Source organism: Saimiri boliviensis, chromosome 1, assembly GCF_048565385.1.
Source record: "Saimiri boliviensis isolate mSaiBol1 chromosome 1, mSaiBol1.pri, whole genome shotgun sequence".
Lineage (NCBI taxonomy): Eukaryota > Metazoa > Chordata > Mammalia > Primates > Cebidae > Saimiri > Saimiri boliviensis.
Genome location: NC_133449.1, coordinates 191,038,641 through 191,065,298, shown reverse-complemented (window position 1 = coordinate 191,065,298; position 26,658 = coordinate 191,038,641). Strand labels below are relative to the sequence as shown.

The 26,658-nt window shown below is 39.5% G+C and overlaps 1 protein-coding gene, 1 non-coding gene and 1 pseudogene across 3 annotated transcripts in view; 2 read left to right on the top strand and 1 right to left on the bottom strand.

Moving 5' to 3' along the window:
• DTWD2 (DTW domain containing 2) overlaps positions 1-326 on the bottom strand; it is a 231,033-nt gene extending 230,707 nt beyond the window's left edge. For both annotated transcript variants that reach the window (XM_074382340.1, XM_003920674.4), the window contains exon 1: positions 22-326. In XM_074382340.1, coding sequence (XP_074238441.1) covers positions 22-239 — 218 coding nt within the window. In that variant the 5' untranslated portion in view covers positions 240-326. The remainder of the gene's footprint in view (positions 1-21) is intronic.
• LOC141580587 (N-acylneuraminate-9-phosphatase pseudogene) lies at positions 311-25,478 on the top strand (annotated as a pseudogene).
• LOC120365684 (U6 spliceosomal RNA) lies at positions 17,245-17,351 on the top strand. Its single transcript, XR_005580566.1, has one exon. It is a non-coding gene; the product is annotated as a U6 spliceosomal RNA (small nuclear RNA).
• Positions 25,479-26,658: the final 1,180 nt, after the last annotated feature.

Below are 26,658 nucleotides of genomic sequence, written 5' to 3'. Positions count from 1 at the left end.
CGCCCCCGGCCCCGCGGTCACCTGCAGCGGCTGCACTCGGGCCTCCGCTCGGCCGGCTCCACCGGCAGCTCCCACAGCCCGTCCGCACTTGTGTCGTCCCCCTCCGCGCCCAGGGAAGCCGCCGCCGGCACTGCGCCGCCCTCCTGCCGCTCCTTGTCCTTCGCGGTATGAGACCTTGAGGGCCCAGGCGGCCGCTCGACTGGCTCCTGCGGTGTTCGCGCCTCTTTCTGCGACTCCATGGCGGACGCTCCAGTCAGGCCGTGGCATTGAAGCCCCGCTGCCGCCGGGGGGCGCCAAGCGCTGGAGAAACCGGCCCGCGCCGCACAGCGCCCTGCACGCACGCCACGTACGGGGGCGGGTCTCCGAAGCCGGGCTCGAGGTCCCACCCTGCCGCCGAGAAGGAACCAGCGCATTGGCCCAAGCCTGGTGGGGCGGTTCCCTTGGAACCCGGAAGGAAAGTGTGGGCGGTGCTAGAGCGCAGGTGAGAGGAAGTAGCGTCCGTGGGAGAGGTAAGGAAGCCTTCCTGAGAGCACCCCAGTACCAAGCCCGAATTTAACCCCTTGAAAAGTGAAAATAAAATGAAATTCTGCATTTCCTCCCTTGGGATGGCAGTTTAACAATTTGCAGGGTTCCCACGAGTGCACGCAGCGCAGTTGCAACAGCTGGTTTATTATTTAAAGGCCAATAAAGGAAAGGTTATATACACTGGAAACTACTCACAGCTGGTCCATTTCATTATGTGAATTTCTTGCTGTTCTTTGTGTCTTGTGCTAATATGGTATTCCCGGCATCAGGCACACTGTTTTACACTGGACACCAAATATTTGTTAAATGAGGTTTTTAGATTGTTCATGGCCCCAGGATCAGGAAGCAATAGGAGAGCTGGCCTGGGGTACCAGTAGGTTTTATGTATAAGGAAACAAGCCCTAGAAAGGTAACTACATTGTCCAGGTGTTTACAACTACTGGATACGTCAGTAAGCCGAAACGAAATCTACGTTAGCTTGAAGGCAGAAATGCTATATACCCAAAATGGGTGTCGAATTCCTTTCATCTATTAATGCTTTGTGTTACTTCCAGCAATACACAACATTTAAACAGAGAATTAAGTTTGGTTTTCATTAATCGTGTGAATTAAGTTTAGGAATCACAGTTGTCTTAACTCTACAGTTGTAGTATATTAAATGTGAAGCAAAGTAGACAACATAGTAATAGAGCAAACACTGTATTAAAGTGTTTATTTCACTGTTAAATTTTTCAGTCATCTTGAAATCAATTTGTGAATAAAATACTCGGCTGTTGTATTCGACTATACTGCATTCTTTCCCCCAAAAAACAGCACCCCTCTTTTCCTTTGGAGGGCCCTATGTGAGAGAAAAGGGCTGAAACACCCACCTGGTGATGGATGTTACGTGGGAGAAAGAACTAGCAATTATGCCATTTGGAATTGGAGGATAAACAAAACCCAGAAACTGTAGGAAAGGAGATGAATCAGAAAATTCTTCTTAGCTGCAGATTTAAGTTGGAGGACCAATTCTTTAACTGCCGAAATTAAATTCTCATGTGACTTATCTTTAAACAAAAGGAAACTGCTCATCTTTAATTTCAAGAGGTGAAATGTGCTCAAGTCATGTAAGGTCCCATGAAACTCCCAATTGTGTGGTGTGAGAAGGCAGATGATAAGGAGGAAAAAAACTTCAAGGAATGCAAACAGTCATGTCTCACTCTCCCTTGAGCTAAATAATTACCTTTTGAAGCCACTTGCTAGGCAGGCTCTAGAATGACACCAAGTAGCCATAAAATGCCATAGTTCAACCCTATATATAGTTCAACAACGTGTATAGCCAATCATAACCAATGTAATTTCTGTAAACGAATGAGACTTCCTGAGAAATAGCTTTTGTAATGCCCCCCCCCCCCCCCCCCCCCCGTTGATTCATTCTCTTTTCTTTAAAAACTCCAGCTTGTTTTGTTCTCCAGAGCACTCTTCTTGGCAACCTGGAAGTATGTCCTAGGCTGTGGTCCTCAACCTTGGCCCAATTAAATTCTCTATATTAATGTTGCCTCTGCTTCTTTTAGGGGGACATGAAACTACTTATTTTGGACTTTAACACCCCATCTCGGATTATTGGCTTTACCCTTCAAAGTATTCAAAATTCGAACATTTAGCTCACCTGCTACATCTGCCCAGGTTCAAGCCTCCATCATCTGTTGCATAGAATATTGCCAAAGATACATGAATGGTCTCCTGCTCCATCTCTGCTCCTTATGAAGAAAATCCCCTATAAATCCTTTTTCTCAGAAGCTGACCAGAATCAAAGAAAGCACCTATCCAGGCAGGATGCAGTCAGAGTTGAGAAAGGAAAGGCATTTTCCTCTACGGGAAACAGGAAATTCACCCAATATCCAGGTTTGTGAACAATGACCTTCAGAAGCCTGAGGAAACATGCAGGTGAGGTTACCAGCTTGGGACTGAACCAGGTATCAGACCATCAGTGACCCAACTTCTGGGAAGTGCCAAGACACCAGGAAGGGGAGTAAAATATCATGGGATATAGACAACTTATTAGTGTCAGGATAATTTATTGAGGTTAATGTATGTTTTATTTATCTCCGAACTTCAAGTAGAAAACCAGACTTTTATGCTGCTTTGCCTCAGGAGAGTCTGGGAAGTAAAAACTGAGGACAATCTCAGGACTCTGCCTGGTGTTGTGGGAAAAGGTAATCTTCTTACTGGTAGATGAAAGGGCCTCAGTAATGTAAGGGATTGAATATCCTGCCAGTCTTGCCCTATGAGGATTCAGCATTGGATAAGCTTTGATTTAAATAAAATAAAAATATGGTATTTTTTGTTGTATTCAATTTCTATTACTGTGGAACTAATAACCACAAATTTAGTGGCTTTTTTCTTTTTTTCTTTTTAAGTGAAAATAAGGTTATTAGGAAAGTAAAGGAATAAAGAATGGCTACTCCATAGGCAGAGCAGCAGCTTAGGCTGCCCCACCAAGGATACTTACAGTTATTACTTGATTGTATGCTAAACAAAGGGTGAATTATTCATGAGTTTCCCAGGAAAGGTATGGGCAATTTCTAGGACTGAGGGCTCCTCCCCTTTTTAGACTCTACAGGATTACTTCCTGATATTGCCTTGGCATTTGTAAGCTGTCATGGCACTGATGGGAGTGTCTTTTAGCATACTAATGCATTATAATTAGTGTATAATGAGCTGTGAGGATGACCAGAGGTCACTTTCTTGGCCATCTTGGTTTTGATGGGATTTGGCCAGCTTCTTTATCACATCTTTATGGCCTATACCTTGTTCTGACCTCCTGTCTCAACCTGTGACTTAGGATACCTAGCCTCCTGGAAATGCAGCTTAGTCTCAGCCTTAGTTTCCCCCTTTGGGGAGGGAAAAGCTCCCCATGCATGCTCCGTGGTCCTGTACATGCCTAGTCCTGTCACCCATAGCCATCAGCAAAGAATGCAAGGCAGATTAATCCATAGAGAATAATGGTTAACTTCGGATAATACCGAATCTATTTTTAACCAAAAGGGACATTACTTAGAGGATGGCCTCTAACCCCCTAAATCTTAATAAGGACTCTAACCTTCCTAAGTTGAGCCTTGGACCAGGTTTTGGTCAAGCATCCTTGCCTTTTATTAAGAGGGGCTTTTAACCTGCTCTGTCTTAGGAGAGACTCTAACTCCCCTAATTTGGGCCTCTTGCCGAATCCTATCTTTTATCCAGCTACTCTGCCACTTACCCAAAGTCAGCCAATCAGTGCTGCAATCTGTTTCCTTTGTCTCCTCAGTATGGTCTCTTTGGGGTTCACCAGGAAGATGTTACTGGCAAGGGGTCCTGATCCAGACCACAAGAGAGGGTTCTTGGACCTCACACAAGAGAGAATTCAAGGCAAATTCATAAAGTGAAAGCAAGTTTATTAGGAAAGTAAAGGAATAAAGAATGGCTACTCCATAGGCAGAGTAGTCAATTTAGTGGCTTTTTAACACATACTTTTTTTCCTCCACCCTCCACCCCCTCCTATAAACATACATTATTTATCTTACAGCTCTGTATGTCAGAAATCTGACATAGATCCCACAGGACTAAAACCTAGATGCTGGCAGGCTGGAAGCCTTTGAGGCTCTATGGGAGCCTCCTCTCCACTATTTTCTTGCTTATTTAGGTGTTGGCAGAATTCAGTTCCTTGTGGTGGTTATTTTCTTGCTGGCAGTCAGCTAGAGGCTAGTCTCAGCTTCTAGAGGTAACCCATGTTCTCTGGCTCATGGCCCCCGTCCTCCATCTGTGAAGCCAGCAAGGAGGGGTTGAGTCCTTCTCATTTTCTGAATCTCTCCTGCCTCTTGGATTTCCATCACATTTTTTAACCAATTCTCTGACTTCCTGTTTCACTTCCATTTCTACCCAGATAATCCAGGAGAATCTCCCTGTTTAAAAATCAAATGGTTAGCAAACCTAATTCCCTTTTGCTGTGTGAAGTAACATATTCACAACCCTTTATACCAGAGTATAAAGATCACTGGTGCCAAAATTCTGCCTACCATAAATTTGCTCCCCTAAATTCCTACTTGCAAATTCATACAAACTACACATGAAAAAAAAATAGAAATATATATACCCCAAAATCAGTATTTCTATCAAGATACTGAGATTAACAGTCTGGTTGTGTTTTTCTTGTATCTTACAAATATTCTACACAATGACCATGTAAATACTATTTTTAGAAGAAGAATATGGAACATTAACTAGACATCAAAATCTAGTAATGGTCTGTTTAATACCAAGTTATATAAGTGGAAGATAGTTTCTATTAATGCTAGTCTTTGGTTTACTTGGCTGACCTTTCCTTAATAATGTATTTCTTTTTTTTTTTTTTTTTGAGATGGAATTTTGTTTTATTGACCAGGCTGGAAATGCAATGGCATGATCTCAGCTCTCTGCAATCTCCACCTCCCAGGTTCAAGCCATGCTCCTGCCTCAGCTTCCCAAATAGCTGAGATTACAGGTATGTGCAGACCATACCTGACTGATTTTTGTATTTTTAGTAGAGACAGGGTTTCACCATGTTGGCCAAGCTGGTATCAAACTACTGACCTCAGGTGATCTACCTGCCTCAGCCTCCCAGAGTTCTCAGATTACAGGTATGAGCCACCACGCCCAGCCATATTTCTAATTTTCTAATGTGAATTAGTAGTGAGTTCAGTGATGCTAATATTTAATGCAAGATCCTCAAGTACAACTATCATGATTATTTTTATATAAACTATTCTTAAATCACTGCGTTGATGTTAGAGAGGTGCTCTTCTTTTTCTCATCCTCCAGATTGAGATAGTTTTTCTCAGGCCAGGGTCTTCCTTTACAGCTTCATGCCTTTCAGCCTTTCACCCAAATTGTCACCAATATCTTCTGCATTCTCTTCATTAGTTATACCATTGGTATAATGCTTCTCTTTTTGTTTAAGTTTTCTGACACTAGCTGGCTATAAAAATGTCTTTGTTTTTCTGCCTGATTTTCTGCAGGGATCTACTCTGACTTTTCTGGTTTTTTGGCTCTGCAGTGTTGCTTTTATATTTTCTTTAAATTCTAGGTTTATTAAATTGGATATTTATTATTTCTTTTTTTCCCCACATGTGAAGACCCACTATATTATTTCTTTTTCTTTTATTTTTTATGTATTTTGGGGGGTGGTACTTCTTTTTTTTAATTGTACTTTAAGTTCTGGGCTACATGTGCAGAACATGCAGGCTTGTTACATAGGTATACACGTGCCATGGTGATTGGCTACATCCATCACCCTGTCATCTACATTAGGTATTTCTCCTAATGCTATCCTTCCCCTAGCCCCCTACCCCCGACAGGCCCCAATGTGTGATGTTCCCCTCCCTGTGTCCATGTGTTCTCACTGTTCAACTGCCACTTATGAGTGAGAACATGTGGTGTTTTGTTTTCTCTTCTTGCTTAGTTTGCTGAGAATGATGGTTTCCAGCTTCATCCATGTCCCTGCAAAGGGCATGAACTCATCCTTTTTTATGGCTGCATAGTATTCCATGGTGTATATGTGTCACATTTTCTTTATCCAGCCTATCATAGATGGGCACTTGGGTTGGTTCCAAGTCTTTACTGTTATCAAGTGCTGCAATAAACATACGTGTGCATGTGTCCTTATGATAGAATGATTTAAATTCTTTGGATATATACCCAGTAATGAGATTGCTGGGTCAAATGGAATTTCTACTTCTAGATCCTTGAGGAATTACCACACTATCTTCCACAGTGATTGAACTAATTTACACTCCCACCAACAGTGTAAAAACATTTCTATTTCTCCACATCCTCTCCATCATCTGTTGTCTCCTGACTTTTTGATGATCGCCATTCCAACTGGTATGAGATGGTATCTCAATGTGGTTTTGATTTGCATTTATCTAATGACCAGTGACGATGAGCTTTTTTTCATATGTTTGTTGACTGCATGAATGTCTCCTTTTGAAAAGTCTCCTCATATCTTTCACCCATTTATTGATGGGTTTTTTTTTTTCTGTAAATTTGTTTAAGTTCTTTGTAGTTTCTGGATATTCGCCCTTTTTCATATGCGTAGACTGCAAAAATGTTCTTCCATTCTGTTGGTTGCCTGTTCACTCTAATGATAGTTTCTTTTGCTTAATAGCAGAAGCTATTAAGTTTGCTATATTTCTTTTGCTTAATAGCAGAAGCTATTAAGTTTAATTAGATCTCATTTGTCTATTTTGGCTTTTGTTGCCATTGTTTTTGGTGTTTTAGTCGTGAAGTCTTTGTCCATGCCTGTGTCCTAAATGGTATTGCCTAGGTTTTCTTATAGGCTTTTTATGGTTTTAGGTCTTGCATTTAAATCTTTAATCCATCTAGAGTTAATTTTTGTATAAAGTTTAAGGAAGGGATCCAGTTTCAGCTTTCTGCATATGGCTAGCCAGTTTTCCCAATACTGTTTATTAAATAGGGAATCCTTTTCCCATTGTTTGTTTTTTTCATGTTTGTTGAAGATCAGATGGTTGTAGGTGTGTGGCATTATTTCTGATGCCTCTGTTCTGTTCCACTGGTCTGCATCTCTGTTTTGGTACTGGTACCAGCACCATGCTGTTTTGATTACAGTAGCCTTATAGTATAGTTTGAAGTCAGGTAGGGTGATGCATCCAGATTTGTTCTTTTCGCTTAGGATTGTCTTGGCTATGCAGGTTCTTTTTTCGTTCCATATGAAATAAGGTGGTTTTTTCCAATTCTGTGAAGAAAGTCAATGGTAGTTTGATGGGGATAGCGTTGAATCTATAGATTACTTTGATGAGTATGGCCATTTTCACATTTTTGATTCTTCCTAACCATGAGCATGGAATGTGTTTCCATTTTTTGTGTCCTCTCTTCTTTCCTTGAGCAGTGGTTTGTAGTTCTCCTTGAAGAAGTCCTTCACATCCCTTGTAAGTTGTATTCCTAGGTATTTAATTCTCTTTGTAGTGATTGTGAATGAGAGTTCACTCATGATTTGGCTTCCTGTTTGTCTGCTCCTAGTATATAGGAATGGTTGTGATTTTTGCACATTGATTTTGTATCCTGAGACTTCACTAAAGTTGCTTATCAGCTTAAGAAGATTTTCGGCTAAGACAATGGGGTCTTCTAAATATACAATCATGTCCTCTGCAAATAGAGACAATTTGACTTTCTCTTTACCTACTCGAATACCCTTTATTTCTTTCTCTTGCCTGCTTGCCGTGGCCAGAACTTCCAATACTATGTTGAATAGGAATGGTGAGAGAAGCATCCTTGTCTATGCTGGTTTTCAACAGGAATGCTTCCAGTTTTTGTCCATTCAGTATGATATTGACTGTGGGTTTTTCATAAATAGCTCTTATTATTTTGAGACATATTCCATCAATACCCTAGTTTATTGAGAGTTTTTAGCATGAAGGGTTGAATTTTGTTAAAGGCCTTCTCTGCATCTGTTGACATAATCACATGGTTTTGTCTTTGGTTCTGTTTATGTGATGGATTGTGTTTATTGATTTGCATATGTTGAACCAGCATTGCATCCCCAGGGATGAAGCAGACTTGATCATGATGGATAAGCTTCTTGATATGCTGTTAGTTTCCATTTGCCAGTATTTTATTTCGCGTTGATGTTCATCAGGGATATTGGCCTGAAATTTTCTTTTTCAGTTGTGTCTCTGCCAGATTTTGGTATCAGAATGATGTTGGCTTCATAAAATAACTTAGGGAGGATGCTCCCTTTTCCTATTGTTTGGAATAGTTTCAGAAGGAATGGTATGAGCTCCTCTTTGTACCTCTTGTAGAATTCGGCTGTGAAACCATCTTGTCCTGGACTTTTTGGTAGTGGTAGGCCATTAATTGCTGCCTCAATTTCAGACCTTCTTACTGGTCTATTTAGGGATTCAACTTCTTCTTGGTTTAGTCTTGGGAGGGCATAAATGTCCAGGAATTTATCCATTTCTTCTAGATTTTCTGTTTATTTGCATAGAGGTGTTTACAGTATTCTCTGATGGTAGTTTGTATTTCTATGGGATCGGCGGTGATATCGCCTTTATCATTTTTTATTGCGTCTATTTGATTCTTCTTTCTTTACTTCTTTATTAGTCTGTCTAGCAGTCTGTCTATTTTGTTGATCTTTTCAAAAAACCAGCTGCTGAATTCATTGATTTTTTTTTTTTTAAGGGTTTTATAATGTCTTTATCTCCTTCAGTTCTGCTCTTATCTTAGTTATTTCTTATCTTCTGCTGGCTTTTGAATTTGTTTTCTCTTGCTTCTCTAGTTCTTTTAATTGTGACTTTAGGGTGTTGATTTTACATCTTTCCTGCTTTTCTCTATTGGGCATTTAGTGCTATGAATTTCCCTCTACACACTGTTTTAAATGTGTCCCAGAGATTCTGGTACATAGCGTCTTTGTTCTCATTGGTTTCAGAGAGCATCTTTATTTCTGCCTTCATTTCTTTATCCAGTAGTCATTTAGGAGCAGGTTGTTCCATTTCCATGTAGTTATGCAGTTTTGAAGAACAAAATAAGATAAAATGACTATCTGCCAGGAACAGGGAAACATTTTGCCAATCTAATAAATAAAGATCTACTTAGATTGAAAAAAAAAAAAGTTTCTTAATCCTGAGTTTTACTTGATTGCCCTGTCATCTGAGAGACGGTTATGATTTCCGTTCTTTCTGCATTTGCTTAGGAGTGTTTTATTTCCAATTACGTGTTCAATTTTATAATAGGTGTGATGTGGTGCTGAAAAGAGTGTATATTCTGTTGATTTGGGGTAGAAGGTTCTATAGATGTCTATTAGGTCTGCTTGGTCCAGAGCTGAGTTCAAGTCTTTGATATCCTTGTTAATTTTCTATTTTGTTGATCTGTCTAACATTGACAGTGGAGTGTTAAAGTCTCCCACTATTATTATGTGGGAGTCAAAGGCTCTTTGTTGGTCTCTAAGAATTTGTTCTATGAATCTGGGTGCTCCTGCATTGGGTGCATATATATATAGGATAGTTAGCTCTTCTTGTTGCAGTCATCCCTTTACCATCATGTAATGCCCTTATCTCTTCTGATCTTTGATGGTTTAAAGTCTGTTTTATCAAAGACTAGGATTATAAGCCCTGCTTTTTTTTTTCTTTCCATTTGCTTGGTAAATCTTCCTCCATCCCTTTATTTTGAGACTATGTGTGTCTTTGCACGTGAGATAGGTCTCCTGAATACTGCACACCAATAGGTCTTGACTCTTTATCCAATTCGCCAGTCTGTGTCTTTTGATTGGGGCATTTAGCCCATTTACATTTAACGTTAGTATTGTTATGTATAAATTTGGTCCTGCTATTATGATGCTAGCTGGTCATTTTGCCCATTGGTTGATGCAGTTTCTTCCTAGCATCGATGGTCTTTACCATTTGGTATGATTTTGGAGTGGCTGGTACTGGTTGTTCCATGTTTAGTGCTTCCTTCAGGAGCTTGTGTAGAACAGGCCTGGTGGTGACAAAATCTCTCAGCAATTGCTTGTCCATAAAGGATTTTATTTCTCCTTCACTTATGAAGCTTAGTTTGGCTGGATATGAAATTCTCAGTTAAAAATTCTTTTCTTTAAGGATTTTCAATATTGGCCTCACTCTCTTCTGGCTTGTAGAGTTTCTGCCGAGAGATTCACTGTTAGTCTGATGGGCTTCCCTTTGTGGATAACCCCACCTTTCTTTCTTGCTGCCGTTAGTATTTTTTCCTTCATTTCAACCTTGGTGAATCTGGTAATTTTGTGCCTTGGGGTTGCTCTTCTCAAGGAGTGTCTTTGTGATGTTCTCTGTATTTCCTGAATTTGAATGTTGGCCTACCTTGCTAGGTTGGAGAAGTTCTCCTTGATAATATCCTGAAATGTGTTTTGCAACTTGGTTTCTTTTCCCCCATCACATTCAGGTATACTGATCAAATGTAGATTTGGTCTTTTCATGTAATCCCATATTTATTGGAGGCTTTGTTCATTTCTTTTCACGCTTTTTTTCTCTAGTCTTGTCTTCTCACTTTACTTCATTGAATTGATCTTCATTCTCCGATATCCTTTCTTCCATTTGATCAATTTGGCTATTGAAACTTGTGTATGCTTCACAAAGTTCATGTGTTTTTCAGCTCCATCAGGTAGTTTATGTTCTTCTGTAAACTGGTTAATCTGGTTAGAATTTCATTGAACCTTTTTTCAAGATTCTTAGCTTCCTTGCATTGGATTAGAACATGCTCCTTTAGTTCGGAGAAGTTTGTGATTACCCACCTTCTAAAGCCTACTTCTGTCAGTTCTTCAAACTCATTCTCCATCCAGTTTTATTCAGTTGCTGGCGACAAGCTGTGATCCCTTAAAGGAGAAGAGGCCTTCTGGTTTTTGGAGTTTTGAGCCTTTTTGTGCTAGTTTCTTCCCATCTTTGTGGATTTCTCTAACTTTGGTCTTTGAGGTCAGTGACCTTCAATGCTGTCTCTGAGTGGACATCCTTTTTGTTGATGTTGAAACTATTTCTTTCTATTTGTTAGTTTTCCTTCTAACAGTCAGGCCCCTCTGCTGCAGGTCGGCTGGAGATTGCTGGAGGTCCACTCCAGACCCTGCTTGCCTGGGAATCACCAGCAGAAACTGCAGAACAGCAAAGATTTCTGCCTTTCCCTTCCTCTGGTAGCTTCATCCCAGAGAGGTACCCACCAGATGCCAGGCAGAGCTCTCCTGTATGAAGTATCTATCAGCCCCTACTGGGAGGTGTCTCCTAGTCAGGATACGTGGGGTCAGGGAGCCACTTGAGGAGGCAGTCTGTCCCTTATCAGAGCTCAAACACGGTGTTGGGAAATGCACTGCTCTCTTCAGAGCTGCCAGGCAGGGACATTTAGGTCTGCTTAAGCTACCCCCACTACCATTCTTTTCCCCAGGTGTTCTATCCCAGGAAGGTGAGGTCTTCATTTATAAGTGCCTGATGGGCTGCCCCCTTTTTTCAGAGATGCCCTACCCAGCAAGGACATCTAGTGAGACAGTGCCTGTAGCTGCTGAGCTGTGTTGGGCTCCATGTTCAAATATCCCGGCACCTCTGCTTATACTGTGGGGTTGAAACCACCTACTCAAGCCTCAGCAATGGCAGACACCCCTCCGCACACGTCTAGTGAGACAGTGCCTGTAGCTGCTGAGTTGTGTTGGGCTCCATGTTCAAATATCCCAGCAGCTCTGCTTGTGCTGTGGGGTTGAAACTGCCTACTCAAGCCTCAGCAATGGCAGACACCCCTCCCCACACCAAACTTGAATGTCCCAGGTCAAGCTCAGACTGCTATGCTAGCTACAAGAATTTCAAGCCAATGGATCTTAACTTGCTGGTCTCCATGGGGTTGGGACCCACCAAGCCAGATAACTTGGCTCCCTGGCTTCGGCCCCTTTTCCAGGGGAGTGAACAGTTCTGTCTCACTAATGTTCCAGGCACCACTGGGATATGAAAAAAAAAAAAACTGCTGTAGCTAGTTCAGTTTCTGCCCAAATGGCGCCCAGTTTTGTACTGGAAACCCAGGGCCTTGGTAGTTGTGTAGGTACCAGAGGGAATCTCCTGGTCTGCAGGTTGTGAAGACTGTGGGAAAAGTGCAGTGTCTCGGCCAGAGTGCAGGGAACAGTCCCTAATGGCTTCCCTTGGCTAGGAGAGGGAGTTCCCTGACCCCTTGTGCTTCCTGGGTGAGGCAATGCCCCATTCTGCTTCAGCTCACCCTCCTTGGGCTGCACCCACTGTCCAACCAGTCCCAGTGAGATGAACCAGGTACCTTAGCTGGAAATGTGGAAATCACCCACCTTCTGCATCGATCTCGCTGGGAGCTGTACACTGGAGCTGTTCCTATTCAGCCATCTTGCCCGAAGACCCACTGTATTATTTCTTATCCATGCATAGAATATATAATCTTAAAATAATCTTAGTCTTCTGCCTGTAGAATTTTTTTTGTTTTGTTTTGTTTTGTTTTTAACTAGCAGTTTGAAAATCAAGCCTGTAGGATTTTTTTTAGAGGAAACAGAGTCATGCTATATTGCCCAGGATGGACTGCAACTCCTGGCCTCAAGCAGTCCTTCCACCTCCTAATTATCAGGAGTTATAGGCACTGACTGCTGCACCCAGCAAAGGATTTGTTTTTTGTGTTTTTTTTCTTTTTTTTTTTTTTTTTTTGCTCCATCATGGTGAATACAGGGATTCTTTTCTAAAGCACTTTATTTGCTTGGATTTGTTTGTTTCACCAATCAGTTTTATAACAGGATATATATACACATTTTTTTTCCTACTGAGTCTCACTCTGTCACCCAGACTGGGGTGCAGTGGCTCAATCTCCCCTGGGTTCAAGTCATTCTCCTGCCTCAGCATCCTGAGTAGCTGGGACTATAGGCACACACCACCATACCCAACTAATTTTTGTATTTTTAGCAGAGACAGGGTCTCACCATGTTGGCCAGGTTGGTCTTGAACTCCTGACCTCAAGTGATCTGTTTGCCTTGGCCTCCCAAAGTGCTAGGATTACAGGTGTGAGTCAACACACCTGGCCTATTTTTTATTTTGAATTAAGTATTTAAATAACTAAAACTTTAAAACCCAATTTTAATGACTGGGAATTTAACTTAACTATTTGAATGAAATAAAAATTAACTCTATTACTAGAACCATCTAATTTTCAAGCAAGAATGGAATTTAAAGATTGCATAGCACAGTACTTCTCCAGCCTGGCTTACGTCAGAATCACATGAGGAATCTCTTCCCAGGCCAATTAAATTAGAATCTGATATGGGGAAGAAACCTGTAGACATCAGTACTCCTAGGAAATCTGTCTTGGAGCTTTCATTGAAAATCACTGATCTAATCTAAGATTTTACTTTTATAGATGAGAAAGCTAAAGCGCAGAGAGGAAAATGACCAGGTAGAAAATTCAAGCCTCCTGACTTCAAACCTACTGAGTTTTCTACTCCATAGGTTGTTCTCCATCTTTGGGGTGTGTGAAGGCTTCTCTGGAGCATTCATAACCATTCATAAAGTCCTAGGTTCTACCTCAAAACTAATGAAGCAAAATTTGCACTCCTTAGGTAATCCAAATGAGCATCAAAGTTGAGAACCATTGCAAGTGACAATTACCTAAAGTAATGAGGTTGTCATATGAAAAGAAAATAACTGAGTTTTCTCTCTTCCATTTTTTAAATTGATGGCTCTTTGTTTTTCTTAGATTATATATTGTTATTGTTTTTTAATGTACCACAATCCGATTTGGGGGACATTTTCACCAGAGCAGTAGTTCATTACCACAACCACACTTCTTAACTCTGTTTTTCCTCCTCTTTTATATTCCTAAATTCTAAATATGTTGAGATGAGGCAATAAGTAATTGAATTGAAAAAATATGATGGAAAATGATTAAAACTAGAATGTCTAAATAGCTACAAAGGCCCTGGAAGATATAATTGTTTAATTACTCTAGAAAAAATATAATTTAAGATGGGTACAGTGGGTCACACCTATAATCCCAGCCCTTGGGAGGCAGAGGTGGGCCCATCACTTGAGGTCAGGAATTCAAGACCAGCCTGGCCAACATGCTGAAACCCCGTCTCTACTAAAAATACAAAAATTAGCCAGGCCTGGTGTCACATGCCTGTAATCCCAGCTACTGGGGAGACTGAGGCAGGAGAATCACTTTAACCTAGGAGGAGGAAGTTGCAGTGAGCCGAGATTGTCCCATGGCACTCCAGCCTGGGCAAAGAAATAAGACTCTGTCAAAAAAAAAAAAAAAAAAGGAAAAATATAATTTAATAGTTAAGTAAGTCTTAGCAAGAAGAACATTTATTGAAAACTCTCCATTTGTCTGGCACTATACTAAGCACTTTGCATGTAATCCTAAAACTATCTTATAATATTAGGATTAACCCTATAAGATAAATATTATATTTACCTCTATCTACAAAGAAAGAGACTACAGCACAGATAGATTAAGTAACACCAGGCACAGTGGTTCACACCTGTAATCCCAACACTTTGGGAGGCCTCGGTAGGAGGATCATTTGAGGTCAGGGGTTCAAGACCAGACTGGCCAACATGGTGAAACCCGGTCTCTACTAAAACTGCAAAAATTATCCAGGCATGATGCCAGGCACCTGTGATCCCAGCTACTTGGGAGGCTGAGGCAAAAGAATTGCTTGAACCTGGAAGGTGGTGGTTGCAGTGAGCTGAGATCACGCCACTGCACTCTAGCCTGGGCAACAGAGCAAGACTTCGTCTCAAAAAAAAAAAGAGAGAACGAGATATTAAGTAACTTAGTCACAGTCACACAATAGTAACTTTGAGAATTTATAAATTGGAATCATTAACAAAGATGTCCAATGCCAAGGAACTTGTCTGTCTCCTTAAAAGAACTGAATAGACGCAAACAGTTCTAGAAGTTAGCAGTATTGAATACAAAGAAGAACAGCTGAGAAGGCATTGAGCTACTTTTATATCTTATACTTTATATTAACTCAATTTTTCAAGACTGCTGGCTCTCCTTATGACTTTCTGGAAATTTTAACTGCAAAACTTGACACAGAAACAAAGTAGAGCACCTGAATAGACCAATACCATGAAAATGTGTCAAAGAATTGCCTCCAATATACTCTAGGCTCAAATAATTCTGTAAATGCATAATTTCAAACATTAGAAGCTTAAATGTGATTAAAACTGTCATGAAAGCATGGAAATCTATTCAGTATTTTATTCATTTTATTTTATTTTACTTTTGAGGTAGTGTCTCACTCTATCACCTAGGCTAGAGTGCAGTGGCATGATTATGGCTCACTACAGCCTCAAACTCCTGGATTCAAGTAATCCTCCTGCCTCAGCCTACCAAAGTGTTGGGATTACAGGCATGAGCCACCATGCATGGCTCAGATATTGGTTTCTAATACTGTTTAATTAAAGAAGCCAGGGATCTTTGAAGAAATGGTCAATTCTAAAAATGAGGCAGGAAATAAACAAGGTAAGTATTGAGCATCTTGTAGTGCCAGAAAGTAAGGAAGTATAAAAATTAACATAATTTTTAGGCTGGGCACGATGGCTCACACCTGTAATCCCAGCACTTTGGGAGGCCAAGGCAGGTGGATCATGAGGTCAGGAGTTCAAGATGAGACTGACCAACATGGTCAAACCCCATCTCTACTAAAAAATACAAAAATTAGCTGGGCATGGTGGCTCATGCCTGTAATCCCAGCTACTTGGGAGGCTGAGGTAGAATAGCTTGAACTGGGACCCAGGAAGTGGAGTTTGCAGTGAGCCAAGATTGCACCACTGCATTCCAGCCTGGGCTAAAGAGCAAGACTCCAACTCAAAAACAAAAAACAAGAAAACATAATTTTAAATAATTCAATGATGGAGGTACATCAAAGGGACAGAGAAGCCAATGGAAAGATCTCCCACTGACCAAAGTTAGAACAATTTAAGTCACAAAATAGTTTAATAAATAATGAGTCTGGGCACTGTGGCTCATGCCAGCATTTTGGGAAACTGAGGTGGAGAATTGCTTGATCCCAGGCATTCAAGACCAGTCTGGGAAACATAGTGAGACCTTATCTCTACAAAAACTTAAAAAAATTAGCTGGGTGTGGTAGCATGCACCTGTAGTCCCAGCTACTTGGGAGGCTGAGGTGGGAGGATTGCTTAAGCCAAGGAGGCTGAGGCTGCAGGGAGCCATGATTGTGCCAGTGTACTCCAGCCTGGACAAGACCTTGTCTCAAAAAAAAAAAAAAAAGGAAATATTAGATTATATTGGATTATAACCCAATGTGTAAAATGAAAACCCATGAGTTTATAATGGTATAAATAAATAATTGAATACATAAATAAATGTGGGAGGAAGACAAACCTCCCATGCAGAAGAATCCCAAATAATTTGTGTAGGTACTCCATTCTCAAGGAGGGAGAACATAATTCCTCACTCGCTAAGAGTGATCTGTGCATAGTAACTTTCTTCCAAAGAATACAAAATGGAAAGGGGGTGGGAAACAGTAATTTTTCAGTGGAAAAACTTGACAAACACTACCTCAAGGTCAACATGGACAGTGACAAGTCATGAAGGTAGTGTGACTACACCCTTGTATCAGGTGATGAAAATGGCAATTAGTTTCCTGTGGTCTTACTTCTAAAACCCAAAACCCCAGTCTAATTATAAGAAAAACACCAAATTCCAGTCGAGGGATATTCTATAAGTTACCTTGTCACCACTCCTCAAAACTGTCAAGGTTATTAAAAACAAAGCAAAACAAAGGTCTGAGAAACCATCACAAACAAGAGAAGCCAAAGAACATGTTATTAGCAAATATAATGTGGTACCTTGGATGGAATCCTGGAACGGAAAGAGGACATTAGGTAAAAAACAAAGGACATCTGAATAAAGTGTGGATTTTAGTAAATAATAATGTATTAATATTGGCTCTTAAATTATAATGACTGTACATGACTAACATAACATGTTTATAATAGACAAACTAGATACTGGGTATATAGAAACTTTCTGTACTATCTTCACAATTTTTCTGCAAATCTAAAACCAATCTGAAAAATATTTATGTTTTTTAAGGAGGATAATTGAAGGCAGTTAAAACATAGACTAAATAAAAGTTCTCTTTCACAATAGAAGCATGAAATACTTAGGACTGATCCTAATAGGAAATTAACAAGACCTATATGAGGAAAAGACATAAAACTTCAGAGTGTGCTTGCTTCAGCAATATATATACTAAAATTTGAATGATACAGAGAAGATTAACATGGCCCCTGCACAAGGATGATATGAAGGAAATAAAAATTAAAAAGAAAAAGTAAAAAACAACTTCATTGAGTGATGTGAACATTTTTAATAACTAAAAATGTACAGCATTTGCCTTTATAGAAAAACAATATCACTAAGATGTTGTTTCTTCACAAACTATATAATGTTAATTCCAACCTAAAAGGGGTTTATTCACTGCTGGTGAAAATGTAAAATGGTAGTACTATGGTAGTTTCTTAGAATTCAAATACATACCTACCTTTGGACCCAGCTTTTTTACTCCTCCCCAAAAGAAATGAAAATACATTTCATAAGTACAAACACTTGTACTTAAATGTTCATAGTAATTTTATTTGCAATATTACCCTCAGCAGGGGCTACTATAACAAAAATACCATATACTGCATGGCTTATAAACAACAGAAGTTTATTCCTCACAGTTCTGGAGGCTGGGAAGTCCAAGATCAAGCAACAGGCAGATTCAGTTTCTGGTGAGGCCCCACTTACTTGTTCATAGACAGATGGCCATCTTCTTATCATTTCTTCACACAGCAGAAGGAGCAGAGGAACTCTCTGATGCCTTTTTTTTTTTTTTTTTTTAATAAGGACAGTAATCCTATCCATAAGGGTTCCAACCGTATGACCTACCATCTCCAAAAGCCCCACCTCCCAACAACCATATGACCTATTGTTTCCCAAAGGCCCCACCTCCAACACTGTCACATTAGGGGTTAGTTTTCAACATATCTATTTTAGGAAGACACAAACATTCAGTTTATAGAAATTTCAAAACGGGGGGAAAAATCAGAAATATTCATCAATAGATCAGTGTATAAAGAATACGGTGTATCTATACAAATGGAATAACAAAAGAAGAATTAACTATTAATAACTGCAACAGTATTTGAGTTGAATCTCAAAATTGTTATGCTGAGTGAAAGAATCCAGACACACCATATGATTTCACACATAAAAAGTTCTACAAAATGCAAACTAACATATACTGACAGAGATCAGATCAGTGGTTGCATAGAGCTAAGGCAGAAGGTAGGGGGTTATATGCAAAGTGGCTCAAGAAAACAGAGCTATACTCTAGTTTCCCTTCAAATCTCATAAATCTTTCACCTTTTGCTAAAGAAAACAGTGGTAACAGAAATGTTCCATACATGGTGTAGTACAACTTTCACAGGGGTTATACATCTGTCAAATATCACCAGATTTTACCTTTTAAATGTATGCAAGTTATACCTCCAAAAAGGTTTTTAAAGACCTAAATCAAGTGGGGGCCAGATATAGCAAAATAGTTTTCTTATATGAGAATATGAAAGAAAAAATTTTTAACAAAAGGTAATGAGTGGGTCCTGTCAAATAAAAAGCAAACCCAGACTTAGTAAGGAGAGACTTTGTTGGAAGGATTATTTTAAGAGGAAAAGATCCTCTTTCAATAGGAGAAGGAGAGCTATTGCAGTAATAGTAACTCTCTGACCATAATACCTGCATGCTTCTCAAGAGTTAGGTGAAGAGAGTTTTTCTTTTACAGAGAAGAGTAAACTACATTACAAAGATTAGGATGTGGACAAGCGGATAAGAGAATGGGATTAAAGAATGTTTTACCCTGACGCCAGCCTTCTCTCTAGAGCTGCTGTTGAAGAGGGGTTACATGCTGACTCAGACTGAGGATGGCCAAGGTCCATCTGGGGAATGGACAGAATCTTAACCAACATGTGATTAACAAGCATTTTGTTCCCATTGATCATTAGTACAAACAAGTTTAGTTAATAATTTATGAGGCAAAGAGTAGGAATTTGGTGTCTGTGTCTGGCCTTGTCATAGGTAAACAAGGCACTTTATGTGAGTTTTATTTAAATTATATGGGAAAGGGTGCTTCTTTGCAGCAAGGTCTTTCTGAAACACAAAAGGGTGGGAGATTTCTCCGTCTTTGCTCTTTTCCAGGAGCACAGAACTTAGGCGAAATTCAGCACTGTCAGTTTCTTCTAGACAAGGCTGCCATGTTGTGCCATTCTATAGGCGTTTTATTCTTTCCTAGATAGGCATGTAAAGCTGTGATAATTAAGACTAATCTATTGAACAAAATAACTCTTAAAGGGAATTTATTACAATACACAGACGAACCTAAAACGTGGTAAAGAATGTAATATGCATCAGTGAAAAAAATATATTATTAAAAGTATGACATTGCCAGGACACCTACCTCACACGTGCAGCGGTCACGGAAGCCATGGGGGCTATAGGGATGAGCCACGTACTGGCCTTTTTCCTTGTCCTGGACAATACTCTCATCGACATGGCCGGGGCGAGTGGGAGAGACCTGTTGGAGGTGATAAAGCTCTTTCAATCAAAGTATCATTTTAAGAAAAGGCTGAAATCATCTGTGATAAAGTTCAAGTTAAACTCAGAAGAATGTTTTCATCCTTACAGTACATATATTATTGATGTAGGGCTTCAGTTGGAAAGAAGCAGTCCAGGAAACAAAACATGGTGTAGCCAACAGAAAATTGACTGAAGAATGTCACTTTCTTTGGAAATTACACATTTACAGCTTATGACACTAGCAGAAGATATCAAAGCCATCTCACTAAACTTTGGAAGGAAGTCTGCCTATTTCTGTTAAGGAATGGGTACAGATGGACCCAGTGGGAGAAGACTGAGGCTTCTGCCTGTCAGTCATATTTCCACGCTATTGTAGGTAGAGAGCAGAGAGAGAAGCCAGCACCATCCATATCTTATTATTGCCACAATCTCCTCGAAGTACAACCTGGGGACAGTGTGACGGTCAGTGATACGTTAGAAACTGACATCCAAGGAGGCCTCAATGCAGGATTGAAAGCAACAGTCTGGATCAATAAAAACGGAATAGTGCCACTGAAGTCCTCACCAGTTCTGCATTACATGGTTTTTCTTCTGTGCTGGAGTTACCTGCTCTCTTACAAAGTATATACCAGAAAGTCACTATGTCCATTTAAAGCACATAAAAGGGCATGATTATGAACTTTGTAATCAATTTGCAGGATTTGAACTAAGAAAAGTTAGGGCAGTCACTTAACTATGGTCTAGTTCTAAGAATAATTTTACTCATGATTTAATGACCAATATTGCAAAGGTCCTCCCAACCCTACTGCTTTTAAGTTTTAACAAACTACCATTGACTGGTATTTATATCTGAAAATTCGTGTTACATTAATACAAAGTAGTACAGCCCAGAAAAATTGAGGAAATCTAATATTTGTTAGTCTGTGACAGGAGATTTTTAAAATAATTTTATTAATGTTTACTATATTTGCTGCATGATACCAAGAAGGATAGCTTACACATGGATGCACAAATGCAGGGTTTATCTTCTGGCTTAAAACTAGATATTTTTAAAAAATAGATTTTCTGAAACAGATTTATCACAGCAAATGAATCTGGTTAATATGAAATGAGTTCTAAGTCACATGCAAATCAAGGTATTTCATCATGAAATTATTTTGCATTTTTTAAAAACATAAACCATATGTTTACCTACTCTGGAGGTATATGTTGTTTTCTATTATGAATCTGATTTTTTTGCATAATCCTTTTTTTTTTACAGAGGAGGACACAATTTTGTGTGTGTGTGTGTGGTGTGTGACAGATTCCTCCAGTTTAAAAAAAGAAACTTAAAATCTACACATTGTCCACCTTTCTCACCTGTGCACTGTGAGCCTGTAGCTTCCTTGCAGTCTTCACTTCTCAAGGAGATGTTTTTACTGTCCTTTCCCAGACACACAATGGAGTTGAGGGTGCTAGGCTGACTTGCTGTAGGTAAGTGCAAGCCACATGGCACCAAAAGTCATTTTTCTTCTGTGGGTCCATAAAAGCAAAATTTTCTTGGTACAGGCTAACCATGCAGCCCTGCTACTGTTCTCCACTGCCAGTGGTCTCAGCCATACGATGAACCTAATAGAAAATTCAGTTTTGCTGTGAGTCTATTTCCATAGTGCCATTTTAATACTCAAGTGACTGTTTCTTAGAGTTACCATCTGCCTCAAATCTCCTGTTTTTCACATTTTGGGATATATAATTGTTTTGCAAATTTCTATATCTAATTCAGGGTTTACTTTGAGCTTAATTATTAATGATTTCATAGCAAGGCATCATCTTGCAACCAGAGGTGGTTTCTCTGGACCGTTAGGCTAGACAGTCTCATGATGACACTTACCAAACTTGGAGTAAAGTGGTTGATAAAGAATAAAGGAGGTTATTAAAGTGGTTAATAAATATAATTGGATTGGTTGTTGGTGGGTTTTTCTTTTAACTGTTGTATAATAAACTAGTGATGCAGCTGTACACAGTGGCTCACACTTGTAATCCTAGCACTTTGGGAGGCCAAGGCAGATGGATCACTTGAGGGCAGTAGTTCAAGGCCAGCCTGGCCAACATGGTGAAACCCTGTCTCTACTAAAAATACAAAAGTTAGCCAGAAATCACTCGAACCTGGGAGGCAGAGGTTGCAGTGAGCCGAGATACCACTGCCCTTCATCCTGGGCTTACTCTTGATTTTTAAAAATGTGATTGTACCCTTGACTGTCCCAAGGTGTTGTCTCTATAACACTGAACATTTGTGAACAGGATATATTTGAAGTTCCAGATACAGTACCGATATGACCTTGATCATATTTTAGCTATTTAAAATTTAAGTTGGAGAATTTTGGCAAAAGTACTTACATGCAAGTTTGCTCTAATAGACTAGTTGGCATGTGTGATGCTGAGGGCTCATTCTTTCAGCTGTCCCACAGGATGGAAGTAAGCAGTGTCACATTCATTATGCTAAGGGTAAAGGTTCATCCCTCCTACATCATAGTGACAAATCTCAATAACATAGCTCCTAGGATTTTTTGTTTTTGTTTTGTTTTGTTTTTGAGATGAAGTTGCCCAGGCTGGAGTGCAGTGTCTCGATCTCGGCTCACTGCAACCTCCACCTCCCAGGTTCAAGTGATTCTCCCTTCTCAGTCTCCCGAGTAGCTGGGATTACAGGCACGCACCACCATGCCCAGCTAATTTTTGTATTTTTAGTAGAGATGGGGTTTCGCCATGTTGGTTAGGCTGGTCTCCAACTTCTGATCTTAGGTGATCCACCCACCTTGGACTCCCAAAGTGCTGAGATTACAGGTATAAACCACCACGCCTGGCCTGTTCCTAGAATGTTAAGTGAGCAGTTCTTCAGCAAAAATGACATAGGAGAAAAAATGGAATTATTTAATTTCCTTGTCTTCACAGTTTGTATTCTACATAGTAGAGTAAGACAATAAATTCCATTTGCACTGTTCCTCAGACAAGAAATTTGTGTTTATCTATCTTCTGAGTGGAATGTTACTGAAGATATTTTTAAATATTGAAATAAACCTATGATTTTATTAATAATGTTTTTCATTTTAGAATAGATTCCTTAAAATTAAAAAATGTTATATGAGTGTTAAAATGAAAAAAGTATGATGTTGGGAAAACAGAATATTTGAATGAAAAGCAGGTTAGAACTACACATGACATGAAAAACTAAAACAGGTTACAGAGAAAAAGTTGAATTTAAAAATAATACCACCAGGCCAAGCATGGTGGCTCATGCCTGTAATTCTAGTACTGTGTGAGGCCAAGGCCAAGAGAGCACTTGAGATCAAGAGTTTGAGACCAACCTGGGAAACATAGTGAAATCAACATTCCAATTTTTTAAAAAAATTAAAATAACAAAAATTTTAAAATGAAAAAAATGGTATCATCTTTTGTAAATTCAGAGAAAATATAATATTTGGTTGATATCTCTACAGAAAAGATCTTTATAACCACAAAGGCAATGCAACAAAAGCATAAATGAAAAATTTTATTGGATTAATAAAACCATAAAATATTTGTATGCGAAGACCACTGTAAACAAAATTTTAAAACACCTAATAAAATCTGCTACTAAACCAGGCACCTGTTTATAATCCCAGCACTTTGGGTGATGGAAGTGGGATGATCGCTTGAGCCCAGGAGTTTAAGACAAGCTTGGGCAACATGGCAAGATCTCATCTCTATTTTTAATAAATTTTTTTATAAACAGTTTTTTTTTAATGTGTTTATTTTACTTTAGGCACATACAATATCTGGCATTTCTCCCCATGTTATCCCTCCCTCCCCTCCCCTCCCTCCATTTTTAAAAAGTCCACTACTACACTCCCACCCATAAGGAGCAGATATATCTTTAACTTGGAAGTGGCTACTAATATGGGGGAAAGAGAAGGTTTGGAGAAGTTACATTATGAGACATTGAACACAGACCTCATAATCAGCAAATGTGCACAGATATGACTGAAAACACTATTAAAATACTGACTTACAGTATCTCCTGCCTGAAGCCCCATTTTCCCTACTTTTGATCCAGCACCAAAGAGGTAAGGTTAGCACAGAAGGAGGCCTCTAGAACCCTGATCCAGCCCTGCTATTTCCATCCATTCCAATTGATCAGATGAGTCTTATGTGGTACTGATTATTAAATATTTTAATATTACCCTTGATTATATAGATATGACTCAAGAGCATTTTTAGGACCAGTAGGAAGAACCATCCCTTCCTCCCACTCATGCTATGATAGAGCTATGTTAAAGAAGTTTACTTTTGTAATTACCTGGAGGGATGACAAATAAAATTATTTACTGAAAATGCTCAGCGTTAAGAGACTGGAATAGTACTCAATAAAATAATTATCTGTAATGCTAAATAAAACATTTTTCAATAGGCACTGTGGCTCATGTTTATAATCCCAGCACTTTGGGTGATGGAAGTGGGATGATCACTTGAGCCCAGGAGTTTAAGACTAGCTTGGGCAACATGGAAAGACCCATCCCTATGTCAATAGGGCTGAGAGTGAAGAGAGAGTAGGGGAAGGCACCACAAGAAGGTAATGGAAGATAGATTCCTATTTGTTTGTGAAAACTCACAGTACCCATCATCCGGGATTCCAAAGCTAGTATCAATAGTCTAGGCTTATGGATATTGTTCTGTACGTTAAACTATCTAAGGAGATAAAAATCTCAACCTTGGGATTCCTTGAGGAATATGCCCTCCTGAAAGTTTGAGCCCCAGGAAGCATCTTGATCTAAGATGTCATCTGTTATCTCTTCATCCTAGCTGATAACTAGAAGTTTTAAGTCCTGAACCTATCTCTCCTTTTGAATTATTCTGTTTGGAATTGAAGTGTAGACAGAAGTACCACTTCATTTAAAAGCATCCTGGCAGTTACCTTTTGCTCTTTTTCCTTAAATCCTTGAGGGAAAATGTTGGAAAATAATTATTAGTAGATTTAGGGTTTAAATGGTCAAATTCCGTAATGAGTATACACCGAGCCAATATCCTTGAGCAGAAAGAGACCACTTTTGCTCATCTGCTTCCTCCAGAGCAACAGCCTGTATGTGAGTTTCTATGACAGCCTACAAGAACCTTAAAACTAAGAACTGTCACCATCACCCCGCCCCTCACATAGTGAATCTAACTATTAACAAGGAGCCTAAGAATGGTGCCAGAATTCAGTGTGAGACTGAAATATGGGGACACAAACCACCCTTATACAATTATGAAATTCTAGGACCAATGGGCTCCTCAGTGATAATCTTGTATAACCTTATACTTAAGCTAAGAACCAGACATTTTAAGTTACTAGTGAAAGATTTGGCAGAAGGCAGTGGTGGATAGAACCAAGCCTCCACTTCCTTTCATGTATTTTTATAAAGGTGCTACTTAGGTTGGACACAGTGGTTTACACCTGTAATCCCAGCAGTTTGGGAGGCCAAGGCAGGAGGATTCCTTGAGGTCAGGAGTTTGAGACCAGCCTGGCCAACATGGTAAAACCCCATCTCTACATAAAATACAAAAATTAGCCAGGCGTGGTGGTAGGTGCCTGTAATTCCAGCTACTCAGGAGGCCGAGGCAGAATTGCTTAAACCCAGAAGGCAGAAGTTGCAGTGAGCCAAGATCCTGCCACTGCCATCCAGCCTGGGGAACAAAGCGAGACTCTGTCTAATTTAAAAAAAGAAAAGAAAAGAAAAGATATCTTACAGTAATCAGGAGAAGTGAAACTATAATGGTGCTATCTATGAACCAATCATTCTGTGCTAGGTACAACACATTGCTTAAGCTTGTTCTGCAGATTTATGGTAGCTAAAAGTGAGTATCTTTTATTTAGATAATTAGAAATATCTGAAGAAAGTCTATAGATTATAATAGTATATCAATGTTAATTTATTGTAAAAATTATAATGGTGTAACAGAATGTCCTTGTATTTGGGAATTAAATACTGAAGTATTTAGGGATAATGAAGTATCTTGTCTGCAACTTACTCTTAAATGGCAAAAAGAGTGTGTGTGTGTGTTTGTGTGTGTGTGTGTGTGTGTGTGTGTGTACAGAGAGAGACAGAGACATTGCTTTGTAGTAGGTTGATACTAGAGATGGAAAGAAATATACAGATTAAATATGTTTTAGAGATAAAATTAAAAGATTAGCTGATGGTTTATATAGGCTACTAAATGAAAAAGAATCATGGGAAGCATAGATTTTGGACTGGAGTAACTGAGTGAGAATGATATTATCCAATGAGCTAGAGAAAACTGGGGTAATCAACATGTCTGGAGGAGAGGGGTGGCAAAATAGGGTACCAAGAATTCTGTTTTGTTCATGCTCTGTTTAAAGTACCACATTAACATATTAAATATTCAGTTGTGTGTGTATACATGTATGTGTATAGGTGTGTGTATAAATATGGGTGAGAGATCGAGCATGGCTATATTAGGAAAAAGGGATAAAAATAAAGATTTTAAATAAATGGTAATATTATTCAATGTGATTTTGATTTTTTAAAAACAGGCATTCGAAAGTATCTTAGAAATGCCTACTGTTTGCCTGATTTCAGAAGGGGCAGCAAATAAAATGAGCCATCATTTTCCTACATAAGGTTTTACTATAGCTAGAATAGCTCCATGAGATCTTTTCAAATCCTTTTGATTGTACTGTAACTTCTAGTAGGTCTGGAACGCAAAAATGACCATTAGTTCTTCTATAAACATTTGTTTTCAGAGCCGGGTGCAGCAGTGCCTGCCTGGAATCCCAGCACTTTGGAAGGCAAGGCAGGAGGGTCACTTGAGGCTGGGAGTTTGAGATTAGCCTAGGCAACTCAGCAAAACACTGTCTCTACAAAAACTAAAAAAATTGCTGGGCATGGTGACTCGTTCCTGTAGTACCAACTACTCAGGAGGCTGGGGCAGGAGGATTGCTTGAGCCCAGGAGGTCGAGGTTGCAAAAAGCCAAAATTGCACCACTGTATCCCAGCCTGGGCAACAGAGTGAGAC